Source organism: Podarcis muralis, chromosome 1, assembly GCF_964188315.1.
Source record: "Podarcis muralis chromosome 1, rPodMur119.hap1.1, whole genome shotgun sequence".
NCBI classification, from domain to species: Eukaryota; Metazoa; Chordata; class Lepidosauria; order Squamata; family Lacertidae; genus Podarcis; species Podarcis muralis.
Window position 1 is genome coordinate 29,797,539 of NC_135655.1, and position 27,844 is coordinate 29,825,382.

At 45.4% G+C, this 27,844-nt stretch overlaps 1 protein-coding gene across 1 annotated transcript; it reads left to right on the plus strand.

Moving 5' to 3' along the window:
* Nucleotides 1-12,343: 12,343 nt before the first annotated feature.
* On the plus strand, nucleotides 12,344-27,704 carry NGB (neuroglobin). Its single transcript, XM_028718848.2, has 4 exons — nucleotides 12,344-13,043; nucleotides 18,914-19,025; nucleotides 24,117-24,236; nucleotides 24,942-27,704. Exons 1-4 carry the CDS (start codon nucleotides 12,940-12,942, stop codon nucleotides 25,086-25,088), a joined length of 483 nt encoding a protein of 160 aa, XP_028574681.1. The 5' UTR covers nucleotides 12,344-12,939; the 3' UTR covers nucleotides 25,089-27,704.
* The last annotated feature ends 140 nt before the right edge of the window (nucleotides 27,705-27,844 follow it).

Consider the following 27,844-nt stretch of genomic DNA (forward strand, 5'->3'; position numbering starts at 1 on the left):
AAAAAAGCACTGGCTACTGCTATGTAGGCAGAGCAGTTAGGAGAGCAGGCTCAGAAAAGAGCAAAGAGCCCAAGTTATGAAGGATGTTGCTCAGCGCAGCAACTGGGAGAGAGCTCCTGTGGCCAACTCTCTCATGACTTCATAAATAGCTGCATTTGTGCTTCCTGAAGTAACACCTATATAGCCTGCCAGCCTTGCCTTGGAGATCTAATGAATCATAACCCCACTCCTTAGTACTAGCTTTTGCAAGATCTCTTCATGTGAGAGTTATACCTGTTCACACTTGCTGGGATGATACTTACACTTACTGTATTCACAGGAGTCCAGTTTATAACCCTCGAGTGAGTGAGTGAGTGAGTGAGTGAGTGAGTGAGTAAGGCAGGCATATCTCGACGTTCCTGGACCCAAGGGAGTAATATTATATACCTGAGGTCAACACCTGTGTGCTTGACAAACAGCTAAAAAAGCTAGATGCTCTACAGACAGTAAAAAAAGAAAAAGAAAACAGACCCTGCCCAAATTGTCTTACCATCTAATGTAGATGCTTGTTGGTCATTCTCGGGCTACTGTGTCTCTCTCTTGCTTACATGATCATATATTCCAGAATGAAGTAAAGACTAGCCAAAAGCCCCAAACCTTGCCCTGGGATGTGGACTACCTTGCAACTCACTCCAGTTTCTGATTTAAATCTTAAATGGGCGAGCAGCTTGCAAGCTAAGGTGAGTTCACAGGTTAATTGATCATATAAATAGACAGTTGCCATAGCTGCTGGCAACGACCCTGAAAATGACAAAAGTATTAGCACTTCTGTCTTGCTTACCTCAATGTATTGGCCCTGATCTGACTAAGAGTAATGGTGCTTATGCTCCATTTAAATCAGAGGGACAAGATGGTTGTGGCTACTTAGACCCCATTGATTTCAATGGGACTGAAGAGTGGCTAACTCCAGTTCGGTCAAGGCAGAAGTATTTATCATAAACCACATGGAGCACTACAGTAAGGACATAAACTAGGTTTCTAAAGTACCTTCACTTTGAGATGAGTATAGCTGATCAGAGTGGTTCAGAGCAACCATCTGCCTTCTTGCAAAAGTAAGTGGTTTTAAGAAGCGAGGATACCTAAGAGATATCAAGTGAGCATTTTTGAGAGAAGTGAGGACCCAAGTGAATGGTGCCAAGCCAGGTGGTGAGATGTGAAAAATTATTCAGGTTTCTAGCTTTACTACCAGCCTAAAACCCATGTTTCAAGATACAAAGGAAAGACGGGCAACCTCAGTGCTCCAACTGCCAGGAGACAAAGTACACTGCAGGTAAGGCTGACTGTTACCTATCCATCATTTGAATAAAACAGACTAAGAGACTTGTACCTCCAAACATGGATGGCCCATTTGGCTTCTTCCCTGCTGCTTTGTGTCCCTAGCCACCCCGCCCCCTTCTCCAACTTGAGGATGTGCCTACCCATCCAATACACTGCCACTTTGCATGGAATAACTGCCAAGTCTGAAACAGTGGTACCTTGCTTGGCACTTGGCAGAGGATAAGGTGCTGCTTTGGATTTGGCTGCTTCTGGCATGTATCCTGTGAGGATGAGAGAATATGCCAGCTCCGACATCCTGCAGCTGCACTGATCGGTGCCTGGTCCAAGGATGTGTTGCATGGTTCAGGCAAAAGAAGGCACACACATACCTTGACCAGCTTCTAATCTATTTGCAGACCATGCCTCCTTGACTTTGCATTTGGCAACCCCCCAAAAATGAACACAAAGCAGATAGAAAATAGATGAAACCCTTAGAAATTAAGCTTGATCAGATTTGTAAAGCTGCTGTTCTGCACGAAGGGTTTTAATTTAATGCCCCGGTAATTTGTAATTACACACTGTAAAGGATTCTGATGTGGGTGGTTCAGGTGGTGGTGTACGCTTGCCACTCGCCAGGATCTACAAGGTGTGACCTGGAAATCTACAAATGCTTAGGAGCTGGCAATCTTTGAGAGGGGAGGAAGATGCCGACTTGAGCCAATGCCATTTGCAGGAGGTTGGCTTGATCATCTCTGCTTTATGGTCTTGAAGGTGAAATGTCCATCAAAGAGATCAGAGAACTTTTATTATAGGCCATTTTGTGCTTCACATCCTGTGTAGGACATACTCTCATTGTAGGCCTTAAGAGAAGGAAAGAAGAATGATAAAAGACTGGACACCCCAAGTGAGGTGAGACTATGTGGTATCTACCCTAGACTAAGCTTGGAGAGGGACACAAAATGGCCATTGGAAATCACGTAATATGTTGCCATTTGTTTTCATAAGGTTTTGTTCCTTTCCCCTGCTCTCAGGTGTATGGAATAAATCTGTCCCATTTTCAGGCTGGAAGAGGAAAAGCCAGATATCTGCTTGTTCTTAGTCTTGTAGCTTTTCATGGACCCTTTCCCCTGCAACCTAGCACAGCAAAGCACATTGAGCCAATAAATAACACTGTCAGAGGAGAAATTGGAGACCAGATATGGGACAGCAGTAGCCAATGGGGTGCCTCTACAACAGTACCAAACAGGAGCAGTCCATCTGAGCAGTGAGAACTTTCATTTTGTGCCTTAAGACGTACAACTGTCCATAACTTTTGCCACTTTTGGGGGTAGGGGAACTGAAGTCTGCCCCAGGCATGGAAACAAATAGTTATAACACTCCTCTCACCCACCTCATCTCTTCCAAGATGCAATCTGTTTTGAGTGGCGGGACATTGACGTTATCTCAATGTTTTTCCCAGCTCTCAATATTTTGCCTGAATGTGAATGACATCTGCAACTAGAGCACATAGGAATGACACAACATATTCTGGTGAGATGTTCCTGAAAAGAAAATTGGATCAGTTGATTACTGTGGGGAAATTGAGCTCTTGAAATATGTATGCACTACAGTATTTGCAAGTGATGGTGCCAAGAGTATATTTTGTCATTTAAATTTGAGCATATTTTTTTTTGTAAAGAGTGAGAGGGAATGTGTGAATCTGCCACAGTATGCAAGAGGTTTGTAGGTGCCTTCCTCACTTAGTACCTATCCTACTTCACAGGGCTGTTATGGGGAACAATTATAAAGTCCCTTGTGCAGTAAGAAGAGAAGTGCCTCAGCTGTTAGTTTTTGAATTAAAAACCTAAAATTTCTCTAGGTGGCCATTTGAGCTACTGACCTGATCCAGACTCCGGATACAATCGTAAATGATGTGGATATCTGTTGGAGCTTCTCATTTCCTGTTTGTAAATAATAGAGATCAAAAGCTTTTCAAAGCCAGCTGCTGGCTTGTAATGAAAATAATAGTTTTGCTGTAGGGAAATGGAGCCATTTAAATGTTTGTGCTCCATTCACAATTCAAGGCACTACAAAGGTCATCAAGTCCCACTTCCTTCATTGCAGGAATCTTGTGTGTGTGTAAATATATATATATATATATATATATATATATATATAGAGAGAGAGAGAGAGAGAGAGAGAGAGAGAGGGAGATGTTAAATGGTTTTTAATAGTGGTTTCTGGGTTACAAAATTGCATACAAACATAGGAATCTTTTGCCCAACGTGGAGCTCAAACTCTTGACCCTGAGATTAAGAGTCTCATGCTCTACCGACTGGTTGCTCTTACTCTGTATGAAATTTTCCACTCAAACTGTCATTTTTGATACTAAAGCACTGTGCTTCACTAGATAACATGAGAGGCTGTTGACCCTCTTGTAAATATATATGGGGTCAAGCTTCTATTTGCATATGAAATGGGAACATGCTGCCTTCAGAATGCATTCCAACTTCCATTATAATTAGGAAGCCTAAGTGGATATTTTGTGCTTACTGATTCTGCTCTGTTTTATTTCTGAGTTACCCACCTTGAGCCCTTGGGAAGGTGCCGTGGTACAGAAGTTTGAATAAGGTTGTGTGCACAGTCCTGTTTACTCTGCATCCAGCTTGGTCCCACCAGTGGTTGGAGAAGCAATGTTAGTCACAATCCATACCTATCCTGATGTTTCGTATGAAAAACTGAGAAGTAACGAGAGAGAGAGAGAGAGAGAGAGAGAGAGAGAGAGAGAGACCACCTTTTCATTTACCAAAGGAGTGCTCAAGGTAGCTAACATCCTACGAGATACAATAAAACAAGCAACAATTAAATGTTAAACTGAAGCAGCACCAAGCAGGCCAATTAAAAGAGGTTAGACTACAAAACTTAATGGAAAACCCAATGGAAAAACAAAATGGTCTTACTCTAATAAATATGCAATGGCATTAGTGGATGGGTTGTTCAAACAGCTAGCCAAATTCCCTGTTTCAGCCTTCCCCAACCTGGTGCCCTCCAGATGTTTTGACTACAACTCCCATCAGTCTCAGCTAGCACAGGTGACCTCCCTTGGAACAATGAGAGTTGTAGTCCGAAAAAATCTATAGGAGACCAAGTTGGCAAAGAATACCATGTGGTTTATGTAACTGCACCTTTTCACATACATTTGATGTGGGCAGGCTCAAAAATTTGATGTGGCTCAAGAAGCTCAATTTGATTTAGGCTCAAGAAGAATTTAGCCTCTTCTCCAGGCTAAACATGCCCAGCTCCCTTAGCCGTTCCTCATAAGGCATCGTTTCCAGGAGGGCAACCAAAATGGTCAAAGGCCTGGAAACGATGCCTTATGAGGAACGGCTAAGGGAACTGGGCATGTTTAGCCTGGAGAAGAGGAGGTTAAGGGGTGATATGATATGATAGCCATGTTCAAATATATAAAAGGATGTCACATAAGAAAGGTTGTTTTCTGCTGCTCCAGAGAAGCGGACATGGAGCAATGGATCCAAACTACAAGAAAGACGATTCCACCTAAACATTAGGAAGAACTTCCTGACAATAAGAGCTGTTCGACAGTGGAATTTGCTGCCAAGGAGTGTGGTGGAGTCTCCGTCTTTGGAGGTCTTTAAGCAGAGGCTTGACAACCATATGTCAGGAGTGCTCTGATGGTGTTTCCTGCTTGGCAGGGGGTTGGACTCAATGGCCCTTGTGGTCTCTTCCAACTCTATGATTCTATGATTCTAATTTTTTGGTCTGCATCAACTGAGAATAATGTAAACTCTGATGCAACTAGGTTTTAAAATGGCACATTTGTCTTGGTAAAACCAATACACTTCCATGCAGGAGTTTGCAAGATTTTTAACATAACTTTTGCAAATATGATTCTCTGAAAATTTTTCCAGTCTTTCTTTTTGTTTAAATATTTTTGCCTGATTGCTTCCTCTTTCTAAAGCTGCATCCCTGGTGCCTGGAGCAACAGAACATTTTAAAGTAAGAGCTTTCACTTAATCTTAATGATAGAAGCTGAGGGCTTTGAATAGATTTGATGTAGTTTAAAAGCCATTATTAAATGCTTGCTTTGCCTTGTACAATGGGTTCTGTTTGCCTTAAATTAAATGTGTTGTAATGTTCCCATTTATATCTTCCAGGCATGTAGAGTACCTACACAATGATTGCACTGGGATTTATTTATTTTATTCTATATTTTTGGCCCACTTTTTGAGACACAAATCCTCTCCCATAGCAATTAAAATTCACTACACAATGAATTTTACCTAAATGGAAATCTGATACATGCCCTTCTCTCAAGCCCATAAGCTTTTAAGAAACAATATAATGACCTAGATAGTAATGCTGTGTCCAGAATTGCTTGCTGGCAGTCATACCCAGTTCTGAACCTTAACTCTACTAGCATGGGCATAGCCAGGATTTTTGTTTGAGGCGGGGCAGAACTTCAGTTATGTATTATTATTGAGGTTTATTGATTTAGGGGGGCAGCTGCCCCTCCCCCTGGCTACACCCATGTCTACAGGTGTGTGGTTGTGCTAACGGATCAGGACCTTAAACTGTGAGGCTGCTCCAGCCAGGGCCGTCTTAACCGTTGGTGCTAGGGGTGCACGGCACCCGGGCACCGGGCTCTCAGGGGCGCTAGGCCTAGAGTCCGGGGCCAAGCGTTGGAGCCCAGGGAAGAGCCGGCGACAGCTGAGTGGAGCAGAGCCTGTTGGAGCATCGCGGGCGGCTCTTCCCTGGACTCCAATGCTCACCCCCGAACTCGCGCCGAGCCACCTCACTGCTCCACTTGGCTGTCGGCTCTTGCCCCAGCTGCATGGTGGCCAACTGTTTCGGCCATGCCCAGAGTGCCATATAATGTTGTGGGCGCTGTGGGATGCATCCTGTTGCGTCCGCCGAGCTGCAGGTTCCTTTGCTGGCTTTTCTGCTGTTGGTGCACACTCCTAGCACCGCCCAACGTGGGGTGCCAGCGCAGAACAATGGGGAATGCAAGTGGCAGCAGAGGAAACATCTCCGGACGGGATCCGCTGCGCGCCAACGGCAGCAACAAACACCGATAAATAGGATTGTGTGGATCACCTAGAGGTGCCAGGCGGATCTTTGCACCCCAGTGCCGCATATGCTTAAGACGGCCCTGGCTCCAGCTTTAACAGAATCAGGGCCTGAGTTTTCTGAACACAGTGCTCTTATCACACAGATCTAGCATGGTGGGGTGGGTGGCAGGGGTGAGAATGAAAGATCAAATCAAATCAAATGTTGCTGCTTCACCTTCGGTTTGCTGCTACCTCTCTTTCATGTACAAGAAAGGGAAGGGAGCACACAAGCAGAGTCCAAAACTAATATGATGTCTGAGCATCCATTTTTAAAAAAAGTTTAATACAAGATTCCTTTCCAACTTCTGTGTTCCCCTGTTAGGAATGTTATAGCCCATGGGTGTCATAAGCAAGCAGTCATAAGATCCACTGGCAAACCCGAGGCTTTTTCATAACTTGGGGCAAAACAGCAATCTTAAACAATGAAGGGAGGTTTGTTTAAGGAAAAGCAAATACAACATAAAATCAGACCCATAAAATAAAACACAAAACAGTCCACTAGTTTAGCCGGCCCTGGAGGGGCTGGGGGATGTCATGGTAAGGGAGACATTTTTTTTTTTTTAAAAAAAAGACGTTACTACTACATTGGCAGTACGTGTTGTTCCTCTCAGCCAGAGAACAAAGCAACTGTCTTGTAAAAGAGGGTCTCTCTTGCAACGGCATTAGGCCATGTGGGCTCCAAATACGTCTCTGTACCGTACGTACTATACTAGCACTCGTCTCCCATCGCATGGCTTTCATTGGCTGTTTCCCAAGGTTCTAAAGGCAGGGGAAGAAGGAGAGGAATATTGCCTGTAGTGAATGACTGGAGGGGGGTTAAGGGAATGTATTCGTGGGGATGGGGATGAGAAGGGTCTTGCGTGTGACAGCTTTAGTCTGCTGGTAACTGTAGGGAAAAGAAAGGAGGAACTGGGGAAGAGAAAGTTGGAGCTGGCTGGGTGTAAAGGCGGTATTTGGAGGAACAAAAGAGAATATAGAAGATAGTGCAGAAGGTAATAATAATAATAATAATAATAATAATAATAATAATAATAATAATAAATTTTATTTATACCCTGCCCTCCTCAGCCAAGACCAGGTTCAGGGCGGCTAACACCAGATATAAAACAATTGATTGAAATACAACTTTAAAAACAAGATTAAAATACAACATTAAAATGCAGCCTCATTTCAGCAGAAACTCAAAAACTTTTTTGGAGATGAAAACTTCAAGTCTTCACCAAGGCTAACTATCCAGTGATCTTATGTGGGCCAGAAAAAAGCCAAGGAAAGGACCAGAGGCGGAGGAAGGTGGGGGTGGTCCACCGCAGGTGTCATCGCTGAGGGGGGTGACATTTGGCGCACCACCCGCCTGCAACTCTCAAGCTGTCAGGGGAAGGGGGAGCCGCGCCACTTTGCCGGCGGCATCCCCCCTTCCCCCTTTGTTTTGACAGCTGGGGGAGGCTTGGACAGGCGGCGTACCGAATGTCCGCCATCAGCGGCTTGCTCCGCCCCCATTAACGGCTTGCTCCGCCCCTGGCTGCAGGGTACGTACGCCACTCTGTGCACCCGAGTGGCTATCCTGTGCCTGGGAGGGCACCCTCCATGCGCTGCCCCCCTCGGGAGTGCCCCCACGCCCCTCAGGAGTATGCCCACCCTGGGCAGCACAGGCATATGCTCCGCTGCTGGGTAGGACACTTTTAGGACTCTAGGAATGGGGGTGGGGGGAATCTGGAGATGGTGTGGAATTGGGGTGGAGGCAGGTGGAAGTTGGTGGTGTTGAAGGGGGCATTTGCACTGCCGTGAAGGAGCAAGAGGGGCATTGGGCGAAATAAAGGGGAATGTGTCTGTGCCCCCTGCTCCTTGCTGTACTCAAATTTCTCCTGCTTCCATTCCAGATGGGTGGGTAAAGGGACCCCTGATCATTAGGTCCAGTCGCGGATGACTCTGGGGTTGCGGTGCTCATCTCGCTTTACTGGCCGAGGGAGCCGGCGTACAGCTTCCGGGTCATGTGGCCAGCATGACTAAGTCACTTCTGGCGAACCAGAGCAGTGCATGGAAAAGCCATTTACCTTCCCACCGGAGAGGTACCTATTTATCTACTTGCACTTTGATGTGCTTTCGAACTGCTAGGTTGGCAGGAGCTGGGACTGAGCAATGGGAGCTCATCCTGTCGTGGGGATTCAAACCACCGACCTTCTGATCGACAAGCCCTAGGCTCTGAGGTTTAGACCACAGCGCCACCCGAGTCCCCACAGCTCCACCCGCGTCCCATGGGTAGGTATAAATAATAAAATAATAGTAATCATCATCATTATTATTTTTCAGCTCCCTCATATGAGAGAGATGAAGGATGCAGAACCTCAAATGTTCCATAGTACCCTCACACAATGCATTTCACTCCTGGTGTTTACTTCAATATGAAGTTCTAGATTCAGTGTTGTAATTTAGAGTGGATATTTTATGAACAAGCAGACCACCACCCACATATGTACAACATCCATCAACTGAACTTTACTGTCACTGAACAAGCCAACTGACAGGCTTGCACTGAAGAGTCTGTTCATCTTAAACATCTATTGTCATGGAGTGGGTGGGTGTGCAAAGGGGACTGCAGAACAGGAGAGGAAAGGAGGCGCAGAAATGTGACTGGTCTGTGTGCAAAGGGGAATCTCAAAAAAGGAAGGGGGAGGGGAAGGGAAAGGTGAACGTGGGTCCAAAGAAGGGGGGGGTGCAAAAAAGAGAAAAGGCAGAAAGTGAATCGGGGTAAAGATGAATGGAAGGGTACAGAATGGGCTGCAGGATTGGAGATGGTGGCTTCCTAATTGGGTGGAAGGTGCCTGGTAGTTGCAATGTGTGGAAGAAGGAAGATGCAAGAGGTTATATTGGGGATGATCTGTGTGCAAGGAGGGGGTTGCACAAAAGGAGGGGGCTTTTCTATTCTCATTCCAGCAGCAAAAGCATTTTAAAAAAGATTTACTTTGTTCAGAAGTACTACACAAAATACCGTATTTTCTGCTCTATAAGACTCACCTTTTCCCTCCTAAAAAGTAAGGGGAAATGTGTATGCGTCTTATGGAGCGAAGGCAGGCTGCGCAGCTATCCCAGAAGCCAGAACAGCAAGAGGGATTGCTGCTTTCACTGCGCAGCGATCCCTCTTGTTGTTCTGGCTTCTGAGATTCAGAATAATTTTTTTCTTGTTTTCCTCCTCCAAAAACTAGGTGCGTCTTATAGTCTGGTGCGTCTTATAGAGCAAAAAATATGGTGCATTATTTATTTGCCTTGAACCCTAAATGGACAACAGTTTGGATCATGTGGCTTGCCTGGCATTCTTGCGATCGATTCAGTAGTACTCAAGGCTAAGTAATTTGAAGGTTTGAAGTCCTGTTTGTGCATCCAGAGGATTAGCTGTAAGAGGCTGGCTAACAGTGATCGGCAGCCTGAGGACACTTTAGCTTTAAATGTTATGTTGAAAATATTGGAGGGAGTGGACAACACTGAAAAAAGCATTGTCTAATACTTTGGAAAAGCAGTCTGGGTACTGGGCGAACTGGTTTCAAGCCTTTGTTCTGTTGCTAGGCACTTCACTTATGTGTTGCATTTTTCTCCAGTTAGAGCTACTTGCAATTATTTTATTTTTTTTAAAAAGAATTCTTTAGCCAACAGCAAAGAGAACTCCTGCCTAGCATGAGATGGTACTATTTGTTTTATACCCCTGGTTTCTGTAAACCAACTGGAAAGTAGATAAGATGCATAATGTATTCCGAATCACCTTCGTTGTGTTTCCCCATTTTTCCAATGCAGCATTCCTCTCCTTTGAAGGAAACAATGCCCTGGCTATGGCTAAATTCAGGCTGCACAAACTGTTCTCTTTAGCCCCAAAACATTGGAGCCGTTTGTCCTACTGCTGCTAGGCTATGCTGCAACACTATATACAGGTCAGTGCATAGAATCAGTGCTTTTCCCCCGAAAAAAAATGTTTAGGGGTAGTCTCATTTTGACTCAAGAAAATCACCGGGAAAGGAAATGAAGCCGCCACTGGAGATGGTAACAACAAAACTGACCTATCACTGTGCTAGATTCCAATTCCTACTTCACACATTAAACGCTCGCTTCTGTCTGAGACTCAGGAAACACCGTGACAGAAAATGATGCCGCCATTGGGGTAGCAGCAGAACTGATGATTCACGGTGCTAGAGAAGAAACTAATTTTTTTTTTTACTTCTTTCTTCTCCTGTTAGATTCACAAACTGTTTCGTGGTATGCGTACCCCTGCATCCTCCCAGAAAAAAAGCACTGCACAGAATCATAAAGTTGAACTAGTCCCATCCCTCCTGATTCAGGAAATCTGCTGCCTACAGCATTGCAGTTAGGTGGCCATCCAGCCTCTGCATAAAAACCCCTAACGAAGGAGAGACTGCTACCTTCCATGCCAGCCTGCTCTACTATTGAACAGCTCATACCATCAGGATGGAGGTTCTTGCTGACGTTTAGCCTAAATCCCTTTGTAAAATAATTTATTTATTTAATTTATATACTGCCCCTTACCCGAAGATCTGAGTAGTTCACAAAATAAAAATACAAGATAAAAGCACAAATAAATAGAACAAAAACAAAGCAATAACACTCCCCCCCAAAAAAATAATAATCAAAAAGCTGTAGAATATTGCACAGTTAAAGGCCTGGTTGAAGAAGAATGTTTTCACTTGGCATCTAAAGATGTATAATGAGGGCGCCAGGCGAACCTCCCTGGGGAGAGCATTCCACAAAGGGGGAGCCAGCGCAGAAAAGGCCTGTTCTCATGTTGCTACCGTCCGAACCTCTCGTGAAGGAGGCACACAAAAAAGGGCCTCACATGATCGTAGAGTCCATATTTTCCAGGTTACAATTTTGCTGACTGAGGGTGATGGGACTTTGGTCTGAAACAGCTGAAGGAACTAAGCTGGCAAAGGCTGTTCCTCACACATTCATTTCCCAGAAGCTTGTAGCAAGACCTGTTGCTCAAGCACCTTATAATTATGTATGGATTACGGGGACAAAAAGATTTTCTTTAGCCATTGGAAGGGGAATTATTATTTTTTAAAAAAAGCTTTAGTGTTCAGAGGTGCTGAGGCAATACTGGTTGCTGGGTAGCAACAGTATTCCTCCAATTTATTTGACTCTCATAAACCTTCACTTTTACTCCCCTTCTACTCTTTGCTTGGTTTCTTAACAGCTATCTTTTCAACTGTGTTTTCTGACTCTACTCAGTTGTTTTCATTATATTATCCCACGTTGTAACCTCTACTGCTGCGTACTTTTTGTCAGCCTGTTTTTTCCAGCCAGTTATTTTCGTGTTGTAATATTTTCCCATATAATCTATATTTAATATCCAGTCCTCTTTTAAATTATCATATTTATTTCTTAATCTATTTGTCATGCTGGCAAGTTCTATATATTCTAATATTTTAAGGCGCCATCCTTCTCAAGATGGTACGTTGTCCTCCACTTTTGTGCTACCAGAATTCGGGCAGCTGTGGTTACATACATCCATAGAATAATTTGATTTTGGGGGCTCAGGTTCAGCTTTGAAGTGTGATCAGTGTTCAAGGTTTTGATGACATCTTTTTCATGTGGAGTTCTTCAACTTGCATATCAAAATCTTTCTGTCCAAAATATTGGAAGGAGATATTTCTGCAATATTTCAAGACCTTTTTGACGGGAGGAGAGAGATAAAAGTTTATTGGTCACAACATACTGGGTAGTTTGTCACCGTGCGGAAATATGCGTGCCTGAGAAGTGCTGTCCTATCCACACACTTGTGAGTAAACATGGATGGACTGCAGCCTTGATTCAAAAACAGCAGCATGCATCAAAACACTAGGATGCTTGCACCAGTGGAAGCTGAACTTGTGAACGTGCCCTTTAGACTCCTGAAGGACTTCGAGCCTTCTCTTGGCAGGGATGCAGAAAGCTTCACTTACGTGTTTCGGACTTGTTAAAACCACAGAGTGGGGGCTGGGGGAAAGCTGGATTCCTTTGACTTAAAGGTGGGAGGCTGGCAACGTGGGAGCCTGAGTTGGGCGCTGCCCCTTTAAGAGCTCCTCTTGCCTTGATCTTCCTGCTGGGAGCTGGGAAGGTGCTGCCGCGGCGAGGAGGAGGCGGCGAGGCGAGGCCAGAGTTGGCCCTCGGAGATCAGACCCGGGATTGAGGAAGGCAGGATCCCACCCTCTTTGCGGCTGCTGCGAGCAACGGTATGGCATCCCCCTGGGGCACTCGGAGTCCTCTTCAGGCCAGGCGAGGGGATCTTCCTCAAGCCAACCACGCGGCGCCCTAAGGAGTAAGGAGCCAAGGCGCAACCGATCCCGCCATGGGAGCGCAAGTCTCGAGCGCAAGGGGGATCTGAAGTGCCTCGCGAGCGGATCGAGCCTGGGATCGCCGCGGGATCCGGGCCGCCACCTGTTGCTCGGAGCGCACAGCCAGCCTCGCCGCGCGTCCGGGAGGGGGGGGGGCGGCGGCGGCTGCGTCTCCTGCTCTCCAAGCGGCGCTGCGCCTCCAGTTGCGCCTCTCCGGGAAAATGGAGAGCGACGGACTTTCCAGCGCGGACCAGAAGCTGATCCGAGAGAGCTGGGAGAAAGTGAACAGCAGCCCCATCGAGCACGGCTTGGTCTTGTTTACCAGGTAAGGGGGAGAAGGGAGAGGGGCAGGCTGGGCTGGGCTTGGTTGGAGGGAGCACGTGCGAGGCCAGATGCCCTAAAGGAGGAAGATTGTAAGGGGGAATCGAGGATCTGCCCGGGAGAATCAAAGAGCCAGGTGTGTCTCCACGACGCCTGAAGTGGGGACGGTCCTTTGCAAAGCAGACCATCTTGACCCAACTTGGTTTCACAGCTTGAAAGACTCCGGTGAGAAACTTTGTACCACCTTCTCCGCCACGATCTTTACGCTCCATATTCCCAGAGTCTCCATGCTTAGATTTGTTGGTGGTGAATCTCTGCCGGGAACGAGCAAGCTCCTTCTAGCAGGGGTTTGGTTCCTCTTCACACATCACAGGGGTGGGACGTCTGAAGTGGTGGCGGGGAAGCGGGCAGATCGTGTGTATTGGTTATGCGAGTGTAGACCCGTTTGATTATTTGCAGGTGATTTATATATGACACAGGTGACAGACTTGCTTCCAACATGGAAGTGTTTTCCTGTGCAGCCAAAGTGTAATAACAGGTGAAGTAAAGTGCTTCTCTTTCTAAATTAGCTTTTTTTTTTTAACACATTTATATATCACTGTTCCATGTCGGTGCCTAACATGAGCGCTTTCTGGGCTTGAGAAGAGACTACCTGCAGGTCACATATACACCTCTGTTCTGGGGCTCTTCTTGTCCCAGAAGTGCAGGGCTGGTTTCAGTTAGTTTCTAATGAGGGAGAGGGGCCTCCATCTTCTCTAACCCCCCACTATAAATAAAAATTTAAACCACAAACAAAAATACATCTATATATGGGGGGAATGAGCTGTATACAATAAAATAAATAGAAGACAAAAGCCTAGACAATATTTAACATTATTTAGAAAGGATACTGAAGTCTACATTTAATATAAATAAAACAGCACTGAATTAGGTTAATTAAATAACTTCTCTTTCTTATACCCCTCCCCGAGACACCAGGACTTGACTTGAGCTAGAGCTTGTTGCTAATACTGTATTTGCTTTCAGTTCCCTGGAGTATCCCTAGAATATGCAAAGTAATGAGTGCCACCGAGCATGTGCAGAGCGCCTTTTAATAAACACCAGTCAGTCACAACAAACCCATGTAACTATGTGATGAATAGTTAAGGTGGCAATTCTGTATGAGCTTACCTGATTGTAAGTCCCAGACACCTATAGGCTTGTGCTGCAAGGCTTCTGGGACAGAAAGAGGGGACTCCTAGACAGGCTTGAGTTCCAGCAGGACTTTTTTCATTTCAGAAAATGAAGCGTTAGATGAGTCCAGACAGAGAAAAGAGCTTGTGCAGTCCTGTGAAGGCTTACTTTGGCGTAAGCTTGGGCAACATAGCACCTCTATGGGTTCGAAGGGTGCAAGTATTGATGTGATTTTCATATGAAACTCCATGAGGATTAAAGGCCAGCCAGCTGTTTAAAAAGACAGGCCAAGAACACAGGAAGAAGGTTGTGTGAGCTCTAAGTCTTCCCTCTGATATCTTCTTGTCGTTGTGGCAGATGAGAGTTTTCTCTCAATCAGGGAGTAGCTCCACAGTCCTCAGCTCTGCAGAGTGTATCAGAGCGGCTTCCTAATTGCATGTGACATGGCAATCACTGGAGCCAAGGCCAGGCCTGGCCCTTGGGGAGAGGCTTGATTCATTCCGGGATCAGTCCCAGGGCAGAGGAAATGGTGCATGCGAGAGAACAGCTGAGTGCCCGGGTGCATGCCATTAACCCTGAAGCTGAGGAGTACAGAGCTGGGAGACGCAGATGGGACAAAGGCTTTGAGCCTCTGGAAGGCCGTGCTTGGTTTTATAGGAAGCAGCAAACTTTATTCCTCCATTCACAGAGGAGTTTGTGCAGAGGCTGCTCTGCAGCCAATGTTCACCCACCTGCTCCCAGCCACTCTTTAACTTTCCATTGTATAGACGGGAAAATCGAGGCAGGTAAGCGTGGCTTGCTCAACATGGACTAAGGAGAGTCTATAGTGTGAAGAATGGGATTTGGAACCTAGGAAGCTGCCCTATACAAGTGACAGATCTTGGCATCTCAAATTTCAGGGGTGCCCTTTGCAATGCCAAAATCCGGTGTCCCCTCGCCTTCTGTTAGATGTCATAGTTGCAGTGTCCCAGAAGCTTTGCACCTGGTGTGACCAGACCTGTTGTGCTCCCCTAGATCTGCCTTTCATACAAGGTCAGATCATTTGTGTACTTGTCGACATGTGGCTGGCAGTGGCTGTCCAGGATCTTGAGCAGAGGTCTCTCACATCACCTCCTATCTGATCCTTTCTTCTTTTTAATTGCAGACATAATAAATTGAACCTCCAGCCTTCAGCATGCTCTACCCCTGAGCTATGATCCCTTCTCCTACACAGAGAACAGAACTGTTTATCTGCTGCTTGTGTGTGGTGGATGGCAGCCTGGCCATTGAAATTCCACTTGCTTTGTCTGACTTCGGGACTGTTAGATTTTAGTTTCTAAGAATCAAAGTCCAACCAGTGGCAGAGCCTCATGCCCCGGCACCAGGGTGGGGGGCGGAGAGCAGGTGGGGGCGGGGCTGGCATGCGTCCTGCGTGCATGGTGCTCAGCGCGGGCAGGGGGGCAGCCACGATGGCACCCCACCAGTATTTCACTGCCAGGGGCAAGGTGCTCCCCCCCCTCCTCTTCCTCTGCCAGTGAGTCCAACACAGTCAACTCCAGCTCCCCATGTAGAATATGGATGGGTGGAGCTGGTAATATAAAATGGGCAATGTAATGTAGGTAAGGTATCCTTTAAAGTGGTGTGCAAACAGCTTCTGGGAATTCTCTGCTCTGTTTATAGGAGATTTCTCCTGCGGGAAGATAAATTATTCTTTAGTAATTTTTCAGGGGTGGGGCTGACTATTGGCAGTGAGGGATGGAAGCAAAGCTTCTTTCTTTTCTGCCAAGGGTGTGTGTGTGCTGATACTACAAATGGCTGCAGGATCTGTGTTGGTCGAGTCACCATTTGCCTTTTCCACAATGAATTGTTTTCTCAGTAAAAAATGCCTTATGGGAAACTGAATAGCCGTAGTACTCCTCCATTAATTAATAAACACACAACTTTGTTTCTCTGGGCCAAATGCAGTAAAACCCACTCAATGAATACGAAGACGAAATTATCAGAGGGTGCTTAAAAGTTTGGAAGCTTCAGAAGGAGAAGACAAATGAGAAAGTGACAGGTTAGCAGGGCTGAATTGTGTTCACATGGGTTCTTCAAGAGTTCAAAGGTAAAATTGTTAACTAAGGTATGTATTTTAAAATCAGCAAACTTTTCCAGCAATTGCTGAAATGGTCATTGTAGCACCTGTATTTTCAGCAGGAACCAGGAAATTAGAACCCTTCCAGACAATTCTATACTGTATTGTGCAATATGATGGAAATCGTTATTAAGGCTAGTTTATCTATTGAATATGTAACACAACAAAACTCGTGGAGGAAGAGTTGGCTTGGTGTTTCCAAAGAGATGTCTTGCTTCACTAACCCCTTTAAGTGTGTTAAGAGTATCAACAAAAATGTAGAGGGGGTGGTTAGCCGAACATTGCAAACATAGGCTTTGTGTTTGTTTTTAAGAGAGCTTTTTAGCAAACACTCCTTTCTGTGGAAAGTCAACAGTCAGAAATGCACCCTCTTATGCATTCAAACCATCCTCTAGTTAAAATCCAGAAAGCTGTGGTTAGGAATACAGGCATTTTTCATCATAGAGGAAAGCAAATGATATGGAGTGAGGCTGGTACTGTTTAGATTATTTAATAATTATCTAGAGTCAGTGACAGAGCTACCTTGTGCATGACACAAAGTTATTAATAGGATGTTACAACTGCAATGAGCATAGATGTGTTGTTGATTGTTTAAAAAACAGATAAAGTGACAAAGTACAAGCCTACCAGTGACCATTGTCTATGATGGCCTAAATGGACTGTCTACATTCCGTGGCGTAGCTGCTAAGAAGAGTTTGAGCGAGGAACGCTCTGGTTCAAATCTCATCTCTTTTACTTACTTCATAACTCTCAGCCTCCCTTCTGCAGCATGTGGAGAATACTGGCCTACCCTACAGATTGTTGTAAATGTTGTTGAGGTAGGCCGGTATTCTCCTCATGCTGACAGGTAGTATTATGAAGTCTTTGTTGCAATTTTTTTATTTTGCTGCAAACTGCTTTATAGCCCCTGTCTGATGGACGGCACCAGTCTCTTGCATTACCTTGACTTGGAAGGATTGCGAGTTTTGAGTTCCTGCATGGAGCAAACCATTCTTTGAGATACCATTACATGTTTTATACCACTGTATAAAATTGTTTAGCGAATAGCAGAGAGCAGAATTCAGGCCGGTATATGGAACGATATTGCAACAGATTCTCGTTCATCCTTATTAGTCAGGAGAGATGTGTACCATATAAATAGGGGGGAAAGGGTTCCTGTCAATCTAGGAGGTGAATTACCAGAGAGATGAGCTTAGGAAGGCAGTCAGGGTTGAAAGGGCACCAGGGATGACATGCATGTGTGAAATGCAACCTGGCAACGAAAAGCTGATGTGGATTTTGGGCTGTGTCAGGGAATGAAGAAGGGAGAGTCTAATCTCAATGCAGTCTGGAGGTGAAGACCCTTTGAATGTTGTGTTAAGAGACTGTGGTTAGTGGGTATTTTGACTCTGTATGTTGGTGGGAGGCGCAGAAGGGCAGAACAGATCCTACCGAAGGGAGTTTGGAAACAGACAACAAAACAAGTCATTGCTACGAGAAGAACTGAGGATGTTTTCAACACATCTTATGTTCTTTTGCGCAAGGGTGGTAACTTACAGCGCCTGTGGTGGAGTAAATGGTGTGTGCTAAACTCAGCTTTTTTTCAGAGAAAAGCTTGGTGCTGGCGATCTTCCAGTGCTCTTGCAAAATGCTTATGATGTTCTCAGATTTTTCTGCTATCCAGGTCTTTGTCACTTCACACATCTTTCTCTCTGTGTGTGTCTTTCTGTCTCTGCCTCTCTAAAACAGCCAGTCTTCGACCCCCTATTATTGCTACGATCTAGCAGTGTGATGCTACAGCACGATAAATGGAGATTGCTGTTTATACCAGGAATGAATGGACCCTTCCCCATTTCTTAAACACATATTTGAGTGGGACGTTTCTACATGCTCAGTTGAGAAACTGGCTTCAGTCCCACTCCGAGCATAAGAGCACCATGAGATGAGCAAGGGGAAAGGGTCAGTGGCAGACCCCCATTTGCATTGCCTTCCCCTCCTGGACAGGCTGTGCTCGCAGGGAGAGCTCAAGTGACTGGGAAGTAGTAATAAAACAATTAAAGCATTTTGACATTTGTTTAAAACAAGTCCAATACAGATGGAGATTGGGAAAGATTGCTACCTGAAATGCTTGTTGATAGGGGAACATTTTCAGCAGGCACCGAAAAGAAAACAGAGATAGTGCCTGAGAGTTGTGCTGGGTCTCCGTTTTTCTTTCCCAGAAACCAACTGTAAAGGGACAGGGGAAGTTGTACCAAGAGAAGAAAAATGCCTTGGGTATACCTATTGGAGTTAATGAATATTACTAAAGCCTATTCATTTCAGTAGGTCTACTTTTGGAATAAAACCTAGTTGAGTACCACTCCTTGTCCTCTGTTGTACCTGGTTTGTTTCCCTGAAGGCAGGGGGGGGGGCATGAGGGGAGGCTGTACAAGAGATGAGGAATACATCCTTTCCTCCCCTGACATCAGCCTTGTCCTGTGACTGGCTTGCTTTCTTGGGCCTCCCCAGGAGCTAAGATGTTCCAGGAGGATGGGAAAGAGAGATGGGATGGGATGTCTGCCCGATTTGTATGGAGGCCAAATAATTGTTGGGTTGATGTCTTTCAGGCTTTTTGATTTGGACCCTGACCTCTTGCCCCTTTTCCAGTACAACTGCAGGAAGTTCTCTACTCCTCAGGAGTGCCTCTCATCACCTGAGTTCCTGGAACACATTAGAAAGGTGAGAGGTGTAAAGGAGTCCTTCTGGTAATTGTCTTCAACTATAGCAAAGGCTATGCTGGCAAGTGGCAGTGGAGTATCCTGCTTAGCGTGTTTGGCTAGGGCCTGGGAGGGCTGGGTTCAAATCTCTACTCTTCCATGAAGCTCTTGGGGTGAAAGGAGCTTGTTGAGTAAATCTGGGCCAGTTGTTCTCTCTCAGATGGGATCAAATGGTATACAGGGGATCAAATGGTATACAGGTGACCTTGCACATTTTCCTGAGATGCTTGGAAGAAGTTTGGTGTAAAAACTGTAGTCAACAAATGCAGCTTCAAAACTCTCTTGCTCTGCCCCAACAGCCCTTTGTGTATCCTCTTCACCAAGAAGTATCATTTAACACAAAGTCAGTAAAATTATAATAAGCTATTATTTATTCTACACTGCCAGGGAATGGGGAAATATTAATTGGTGCCTAGTGCTTCCCAGCTGAACTATTTAAAATTTTAAAAGATGATGCTGTTAAGGTGCTACACTCAATATGCCAGCAAATTTGGAAAACTCAGCAGTGGCCAGAGGATTGGAGAAGATCAGTCTACATCCCAATCCCCAAGAAGGGCAGTGTCAAAGAATGCTCCAACTACCGCACAATTGCACTCATTTCACATGCTAGCAAGGTTATGCTTAAAATTCTACAAGGCAGGCTTAAGCAGTATGTGGACCGAGAACTCCCAGAAGTCAAGCTGGATTTCGAAGGGGCAGAGGAACCAGAGACCAAATTGCAAACATGCGCTGGATTATGGAGAAAGCTAGAGAGTTCCAGAAAGACATCTACTTCTGCTTCATTGACTACGCAAAAGCCTTTGACTGTGTCCACCACAGCAAACTATGGCAAGTTCTTAAAGAAATGGGAGTGCCTGATCACCTCATCTGTCTCCTGAGAAATCTCTATGTGGGACAAGAAGCTACAGTTAGAACTGGATATGGAACAACTGATTGGTTCAAAATTGGGAAAGGAGTACGGCAAGGCTGTATATTGTCCCCCTGCTTATTTAACTTATATGCAGAATTCATCATGCGAAAGGCTGGACTGGATGAATCCCAAACTGGAATTAAGATCGCCGGAAGAAATATCAACAACCTCAGATATGCAGATGACACAACCTTGATGGCAGAAAGTGAGGAGGAATTAAAGAACCTTTTAATGAGGGTGAAAGAGGAGAGCGCAAAATATGGTCTGAAGCTCAACATCAAAAAAACGAAGATCATGGCCACTGGTCCCATCACCTCCTGGCAAATAGAAGGGGAAGAAATGGAGGCGGTGAGAGATTTTACTTTTTTGGGCTCCATGATCACTGCAGATGGTGACAGCAGTCATGAAATTAAAAGATGCCTGCTCCTTGGGAGAAAGGCTATGGCAAACCTAGACAGCATCTTAAAAAGCAGAGACATCACCTTGCCAACAAAGGTCCGTATAGTTAAAGCCATGGTTCCCCCAGCAGTGATGTATGGAAGTGAGAGCTGGTCCATCAAGAAGGCTGATCGCCGAAGAATTAATGCTTTTGAATTATGGTGCTGGAGGAGACTCTCGAGAGTCCCATGGATTGCAAGAAGATCAAACGCATCCATTCTTAAGGAAACCAGCCCTGAGTGGTCACTGGAAGGACAGATCATGAAGCTGAGGCTCCAATACTTTGGCCACCTCATGAGAAGAGAAGAGTCCTTGGAAAAGACCCTGATGTTGGGAAAGATGGAGGGCACAAGGAGAAGGGGACGACAGAGGACGAGATGGTTGGACAGTGTTCTCGAAGCCACAAACATGAGTCTGACCAAACTGCGGGAGGCAGTGGAAGATAGGAGTGCCTGGCGTGCTCTGGTCCATGGGGTCACGAAGAGTCGGAGACGACTAAACGACTAAACAACAACAACAACAACAGTGCTTCCGATGTGTTTTGATGATCTGAACTACTTGTATGACATGAAGGACCACTGTTGTCTAAGAGGTACCTGTAAAAAAATTACCTGGGGTGGAAAGTCGTGTGCATGAATCTATCCTGATTACTTTTCTGCGTGCAGAAAATGCATTTAAAAAACTAATATAAATCTATTAACTGTATTAGATTAGGAATGAGTTTAATCACATTTAAATTAGATTTAGCTTAGCAGAGCAAGCAGGAAGGACAAGTATGAGCTTAACTCCAAGGGAGTGTTAAGAAAATATTGAGACAAGGGACCCTACAGGGGTATAAACAACTTTTCTTTTCTGACTGACTTTTGACCTAGCTGTGGGCTGGTTTTAATAAAATGTTTTCTGCTGCATGCCTGGTGTTTGGTGTTTGATTATGACATGTTTTTAATTTGTTTTACTTTGCCCCTTTTGATGAATTTTCTTTTCATTAGCTGCATTGGACAATGCTTTGCTGGAAAGTCAGGAAAGAAATACAAATATAGAAATAAAATAAATGAGGTGGTTTGATAGGGTGTTTAGATTGTCAGATTAAAAGAGAACAAGTTTAGTCTAGCTCTCCCCCACCCCCAAGGATGGCTAGTCAGGTTTTATTTATTTTTCAGCATTTTTGTCCTGCCTTTCTGCAAAATAGGGTGGCAGAGTACAAACTGTGAAGAGAGGAGCTAAAATTTAGTTGAAACAAACAGTCTGTTGGACAAGCAAATAAGAGGATGATGTTGGTGCAGAAACCAGTAGCAGTCAAAGATCAGCCTCAGAAAACACTATCTTTAAAAAGCCTGGTGAAGAAGGAAAGTCTTAGCTGCTTTGTTGAAAAGCAAGCAGCCATGGGGCCAGGTGAGCCTCTTTTGGCAGGGTGTTCAACTGTCTGTATCCCAACACTGGAAAGGCCCTGTCCCTTAGAGCCACCTGCTAGGCTTCAGACTCAAGTAGGTCAGGAGACATCCAACAAGAGCCTCAGTAGATCCATGCCCTCCAACATTTCTCTGATGAAAATAGGGATGTGCTGGAGGAGACTCTTGAGAGTCCCATGGACTGTAAGAAGATCAAACCTATTCATTCTTAAGGAAATCAGCCCTGAGTGCTCACTGGAAGGACAGATCCTGAAGCTGAGGCTCCAATACTTTGGCCATCTCATGAGAAGAGAAGACTCCCTGGAGAAGACACTGATGCTGGGAAAGATGGAGGGCACAAGGATAAGGGGACGACGGAGGACGAGATGGTTGGACAGTGTTCTCGAAGCTACCAGCGTGAGTTTGACCAAACTGCGGGAGGCAGTGGAAGACAGGAGTGCCTGGTGTGCTCTGCTCCATGGGGTCACGAAGAGTCGGACACGACTAAACAACAACAAAGGAAAAGCAGGATCAAATCAGAAACCGAGACAGCTTCTGTAAATCCAGGACTGTCCCTGAAAAATAGGGACACTTGGAGGGTCTGTAGATGATCATAAAGGTTAGGCATGTGGGTGGAAAGAATTCTCCAGACACTCTAGTCACAGGTCAACTGGGCCTTTAAAAGTTAAAACGAACACTTAGGATTGAGCCCAGAAATGAATTGGTAGTTGCTGTACTGAAGCCAGGTCTTGTAAACATTCTGGCAGCTGCATTCGGGACCAGTCAAAGCTTATGATCTACAAAGGCTGAGCCACATGGAGCACATTAGAGTAATCCAATCTGGAAGTGACCGCGGCATGAATAGCTGGCTACTCCTGGCTTTTCAAGGGAAGGATGCAGCTGACCCACATGCTGAAAAAAGGTACTTCCAGCCACAAGACCATCCAGTTGCCAGGCTGGGTCTTGGAGTACTCCCAAGCTGTGGCTGACTTTTAAAGGAGTGCAACTATGTGCAAAAGAAACAGAACACCAGCGCTTCTAACACCAAATCCTCAACTACCCATTGCCTCTATTTTGTCTGGATTAAACACCAGCTAGTTCACCCTCATCTGCTCCAAAACTGATTTCCTTAAGGACTTTTACAAGCAGGGCACAGCAGAACCACCCCTTCTTGCTTGTTCCATTAATTGGTAATCAGATCTATACTCTCTCTGGGTACGGAAGCTCCATTTTTAGCTATCATAGCTAATTGCCAGTGGTAGACTTTCCCTATTGAATTTGGCTACAAAATCACCGATGGGCACGCACCTAGTAAAGGTAAAGGTACCCCTGCCCGTACGGGCCAGTCTTGACAGACTCTAGGGTTGTGCGCCCATCTCACTCTATAGGCCGGGGGCCAGCGCTGTCCAGAGACACTTCCGGGTCACGTGGCCAGCGTGACAAGCTGCATCTGGCGAGCCAGAGCCGCACACGGAACGCCGTTTACCTTCCCGCTAGCAAGCGGTCCCTATCTATCTACTTGCACCCAGGGGTGCTTTCGAACTGCTAGGTTGGCAGGCACTGGGACAGAACGACGGGAGCGCACTCCGCTGCGGGGATTCGAACCGCCGACCTTTCGATCGGCAAGCCCTAGGCGCTGAGGCTTTTACCCACAGCGCCACCCGCGTCCCTGGGCACGCACCTATTAGGAAGTAAATCCCATTCATATCAAGGGGGCTTGTTACCAAGGAAATCAGCTTTAGTTATATGGCTGTGATTTCCCCTCTGCCAAAATCAAAACTCATGCAGGTGGGAAGAATGGCAGAGCAGCCAGGAGGGTTGAATTTAAAATTGGGTAGTAAGGTTTCTTGTAGCACCAGTCTGCCGGATAATGTGTCACTGTGATGTGTCCCTTGAGAGTCATGCATGACAACTGCATGGACAACCATGTCAATCTGTTTCGACAGGCCACACTGGCTGTTGTAGCTTTTCAACATGTGTAAACGCTACTAGAAGAGGTAAGTGTCTGGGAGATCAACACACAGGTGATTTGGGTTTGGTTTCCAGGTTTTTCCTTGCTTTTTGCATAAGGGTTTTGTAACATTTGCTGGAGGCCCTAAATGGCAGGATTGGTGTAATAGACAGATATAAATGGTATTTAAATACAGATTTTCTTCAAGCATGCCCTTTCATCTTGACCTGAGCTCTTAGGCTTATGGAGATATCCAGAACAAGCCTTTCAGAGTCTCCTATAACATTTGCAGAAGGCTTTTAGAGTGCCTTTACTTCCATAAGGACACACCAGATTGTCCTGTTTGTCGTTCTGTCTGCTTGGTAGGTAATGCTGGTAATAGATGCAGCCGTGACTCATTTGGAGAACTTGCAGTGCCTGGAAGAATACCTTGCCAACCTGGGTAAGAAACACCAGGCAGTTGGTGTGAAGGTGGAGTCTTTTTCGGTAAGGAGCCTTTTCGTTTTGAGATGTATCTGTGGCACTGTTGACTTGCTTTGAATTCTTCCCTCAGCTTCCCGGGTTTGTGTTGCAGGAAGGGACATGTTGGGAAATCAGTACAGATTGAGGAGGAGGAACAAGGTCATGGAGGGTTTTGAGAGGACAAAAAACTTGCTCAGGATCCCAGAGTGGATGGGAAACCAGTGGAGAGAGTTAAGAGGGGAGAGTCACATGGTCTGAATAAGTCACAAAATTAGTGAGCAGACTTCTGAGCTGTTTTAGACCTGGGTGGATGAAGGAGAGGGGTGCATGGCAGAAGGAAAGTTGGGGTGACATAAGAGCTACGACGTCTGCAGTTGAGATAGTCGTAAGTCCTGGAGGAGATTTACAGACTGGATGGGATTAGCTTTCTGAAAAATTCATTAGCCATTACTCAGCTCAGCCTCCAGCTCCAAACAAAATTTGCAAGATCCTCTGAGGCAGAGAAGTAAAAAGCAAGGTAGTCTATTGTTAGGCAAACGGGGGATAAATAATGGTTGACAGCGCCAGTAAGAGCCAAATTGAGAACCTGGAACCTGGAGGGTGTGTGCCTCCACCATCACTCTGAAAGTAAAGTTCCATTTTTTAGATAGTAGAAAATCACCCCTACCCCTTCCTTAAGAGCTGCTTCTGTTTGAATGCTGATTCTGCTGTCTCCTGTTTGATTTGCAGGCTGTGGGCGAATCCTTGCTGTATATGCTGGAAAAATGCCACGGCCCCGCTTTCAATGTGAATGTGCGTGAGGCCTGGACCAAGCTGTACAGCATTGTGGTAAAAGCCATGAGCTGCGGCTGGGATGTTCCCAGAAAAGTGGAATAAACCTGGACCCAGGATGCTTGAGTGGGAACAGCTCCGAGAAGAAAGCAAGCTTGCCTTTCTAGCTCTGTGTATTTCAGAGTAATCTCAACATTTCTGTCTCTCTTTCTCGTTTTACTCTTGCATTCCCCATCTTGTGGTAATGTGATGACGCTCCCCTATTTCAGTGTTGCAGTTCCACGTATCTGTTTGCAGGGGGCAAAAGAGAGCCAAGCCGGAATTAAAAGCTGAAATGCCAACTGCAGCTAGCGGCTTTCCTTCCAAAAGGCATGTTATCATTCTCTTTATTTCCCCATTGCCTTTCGAAGAGTAATTACAAAGATTTCTTAGCACAGAAGGATGATTGTACTATCTTTCCCCCCTTGAGATTGTGAGCCTGCGATTGTTTCAGTGAAGCTAAGCAGGAGTGTGTGCATTTCCTTGGGATTATCCAAGCAGTGTAGCTTCCCCCTGCCTTTTAAAGTGGGTTAATTCTACAGTAAGGCTCCTGTTTGTATGCCTGAGCTGCTAGATGGTTGGATTTTGAAATGCTTGGCCACAAGTTAGAACTTGAAAGCCAGTGGGAATGCAGCAGCTGCCAGTTCTGTGAGCATGTGGAAATAAAATCTTGTAGTGAAATTAGTGACAGATGCGGCTTTTATCCTGGGGAAAGCTTCCAAAATTCATCCTGGATTCTGGCCAAAGGAGAGTCTGTAGAATAAAATCCATTTCTGGGCAACTGCTTTGCTGCCATTCCTCCCCTCCTCAGGCATTTCTGGTACAGCCTTCCAGGTGCTTGACAGAATCCTCCTTTGCTCTTTGCCCAAATCTTAATGAAAGCAACTTAGTTCTTGGGGTTGTTTTGGAACCCATCTGGGGGTGGGAGTAGGAAACCTACTAGACAAGAAAAATTTTGGTGTGGTGGATGATCATTTAAAACTTCCCGCCCCTTGCTTTTCAATCTAGGTGCAGATAAGGCCCCTAGGAAAACTTGAGGTGGGCCAGGGGTGGTCTGGTTGTATCGAGAGGAGGCAGAGGGGGTGTGCATTGTCCTGGTATGGACAGTCCTCCTTGATGACTGACAGGGGTTGTGGTTCCTCCACTTAATCTGCTATCTTATAGGTGGCCTAGGCAAACTGATTAGGCAGTGTGAATGGTCCCGCTGTCACCATTGGTAGAGAACGACCAGTGGTTGACACTGGGCCCCTGAAAGGTAGCTAAAGTTCACCTAAAACAGTTTAGCAGGCCCAGCTGTCTAGGCCTGGGAGTCCTAATCAGGCCCATGGCTGGAGCTCCCTGTCCCAGTAGAACTAGTGACAAGCAAATTTACTGGGCCTCTGGGAAGCCATTTTTTTGCTTGTGCTTTACGCATGACCAACAGACCAAATGCAAGTCCTACCCAGTCATATCTTGTGATTTATATACGATATGTGAGCTTCCATATGAAGTGCCAACAACTGCCCACTCGTGATCGTGAATTTGGTTCACGTATGAGGGGAACCCGTTGTGTGTCAAAGCTTAGTTCAGAGATGTGTTTGAGTTTGTTGCAGTGTTTGTCGGGAGGTGCATGCCTTTTTCTGTTTTGTGAGCAATTTCTTTTTCTGAGTTTTCCATCATGTCTCTATATTTAAATTCCAAAGCAGCCTAGGGACAGCTATTTTGAAACGTGCGGAGAGCTGCACAAAAGGGGCAATGCCAGCAGGGATGGCTGGTGCCCATTGGGGTAGAAAGCAGAGAGGCCGAACTGTAGGTGGAGCCTATAATTCTAGGTTTCCCCCCTCTCATTCTAGTTCTTCCCTAGGTGTTGAGCACTAGCCTAGTGGGATCAAACCTTCTCAATATTTTTATTTTTGGGGGGAGGGCGTGTATTGAAAGTGACATATTTTGTATACTCACAACCCAGGTGGGGAGGATGCAGAGGCTCTAGTTCCTCTGATAATTTATCCCTTCTTCCTCCCTGCTCAAATACCCCAATCTCAGGAGGACACTTTCAAACAGCTCTAGGTTTGTGGAAGATCAGATTCCTTTGTTATCCCTCACCCTAAACTTATTGTGAATGATGGTGGTAGCGAGAGTGCCAATAGCTGGATAAAACTTAAAATTCCTAGAGGCAAACAGAAAGTTGCTTCACGGAAGTAGCAATTGAGAAAACAAATATTAATGACCCAGACATGGTCACATTCTTCCTGCACAAATGTAAGAACTGTGTTTAAATGCACTGATTTCATGCTGTCTAGAAAAGAGAACCTGAATCCTCAAACTAAGGTTTTTGAAATTATTTGCAGAGCTTTGTATTAAACAGTTGTGTGTCCCATGACGTTATATAACTGCAAGCTGGTCTTACAACCATTGTGACTGAGGCCTAGTTCTCTGAAGCAGCAGGGGAGGAAATAAGCCTATTTCTGGGTTCCACTGCTTCAGACTCCGGCAGGGAGGGTAGACTTATGAAACTGAATGGTTCTCTATACAAAAACATTTGCTGCACCTAGAAAATAAAATGCCAAGGAGAAAGGGGATAGCTTACCCCAACCCCATGGGTATAAAGCTGGGCCCTTTGTAAGCTTTTCACAGCTCTCTTCACGTTTTGTGTGCCATATTTTGTTGCATTCCAAAAGAAATAAAAAACATGGTGTTGCTGTATCTCAGACCTGTTTGGGGTGTTGTGGGTCTCCTGCAAAGCAAAAATTGTTATATTTCACTTACTTGGGAAAGTAGCAGCGTGAGAGGAGTATAATCTCAACACTCTCTTAGACATGTCAGTCCTGTGTGCGGCAGCTGTG

Coding starts and splice junctions, on each gene's coding strand:
- NGB (XM_028718848.2), top strand. CDS start 12,940: ATGGAGAGCGACGGACTTTCCAGCGCGGACCAGAAGCTGATCCGAGAG. Junction 13,044..18,913: donor GGCTTGGTCTTGTTTACCAG/GTAAGGGGGAGA, acceptor GATGTCTTTCAG/GCTTTTTGATTTGGACCCTG. Junction 19,026..24,116: donor TCCTGGAACACATTAGAAAG/GTGAGAGGTGTA, acceptor TCTGCTTGGTAG/GTAATGCTGGTAATAGATGC.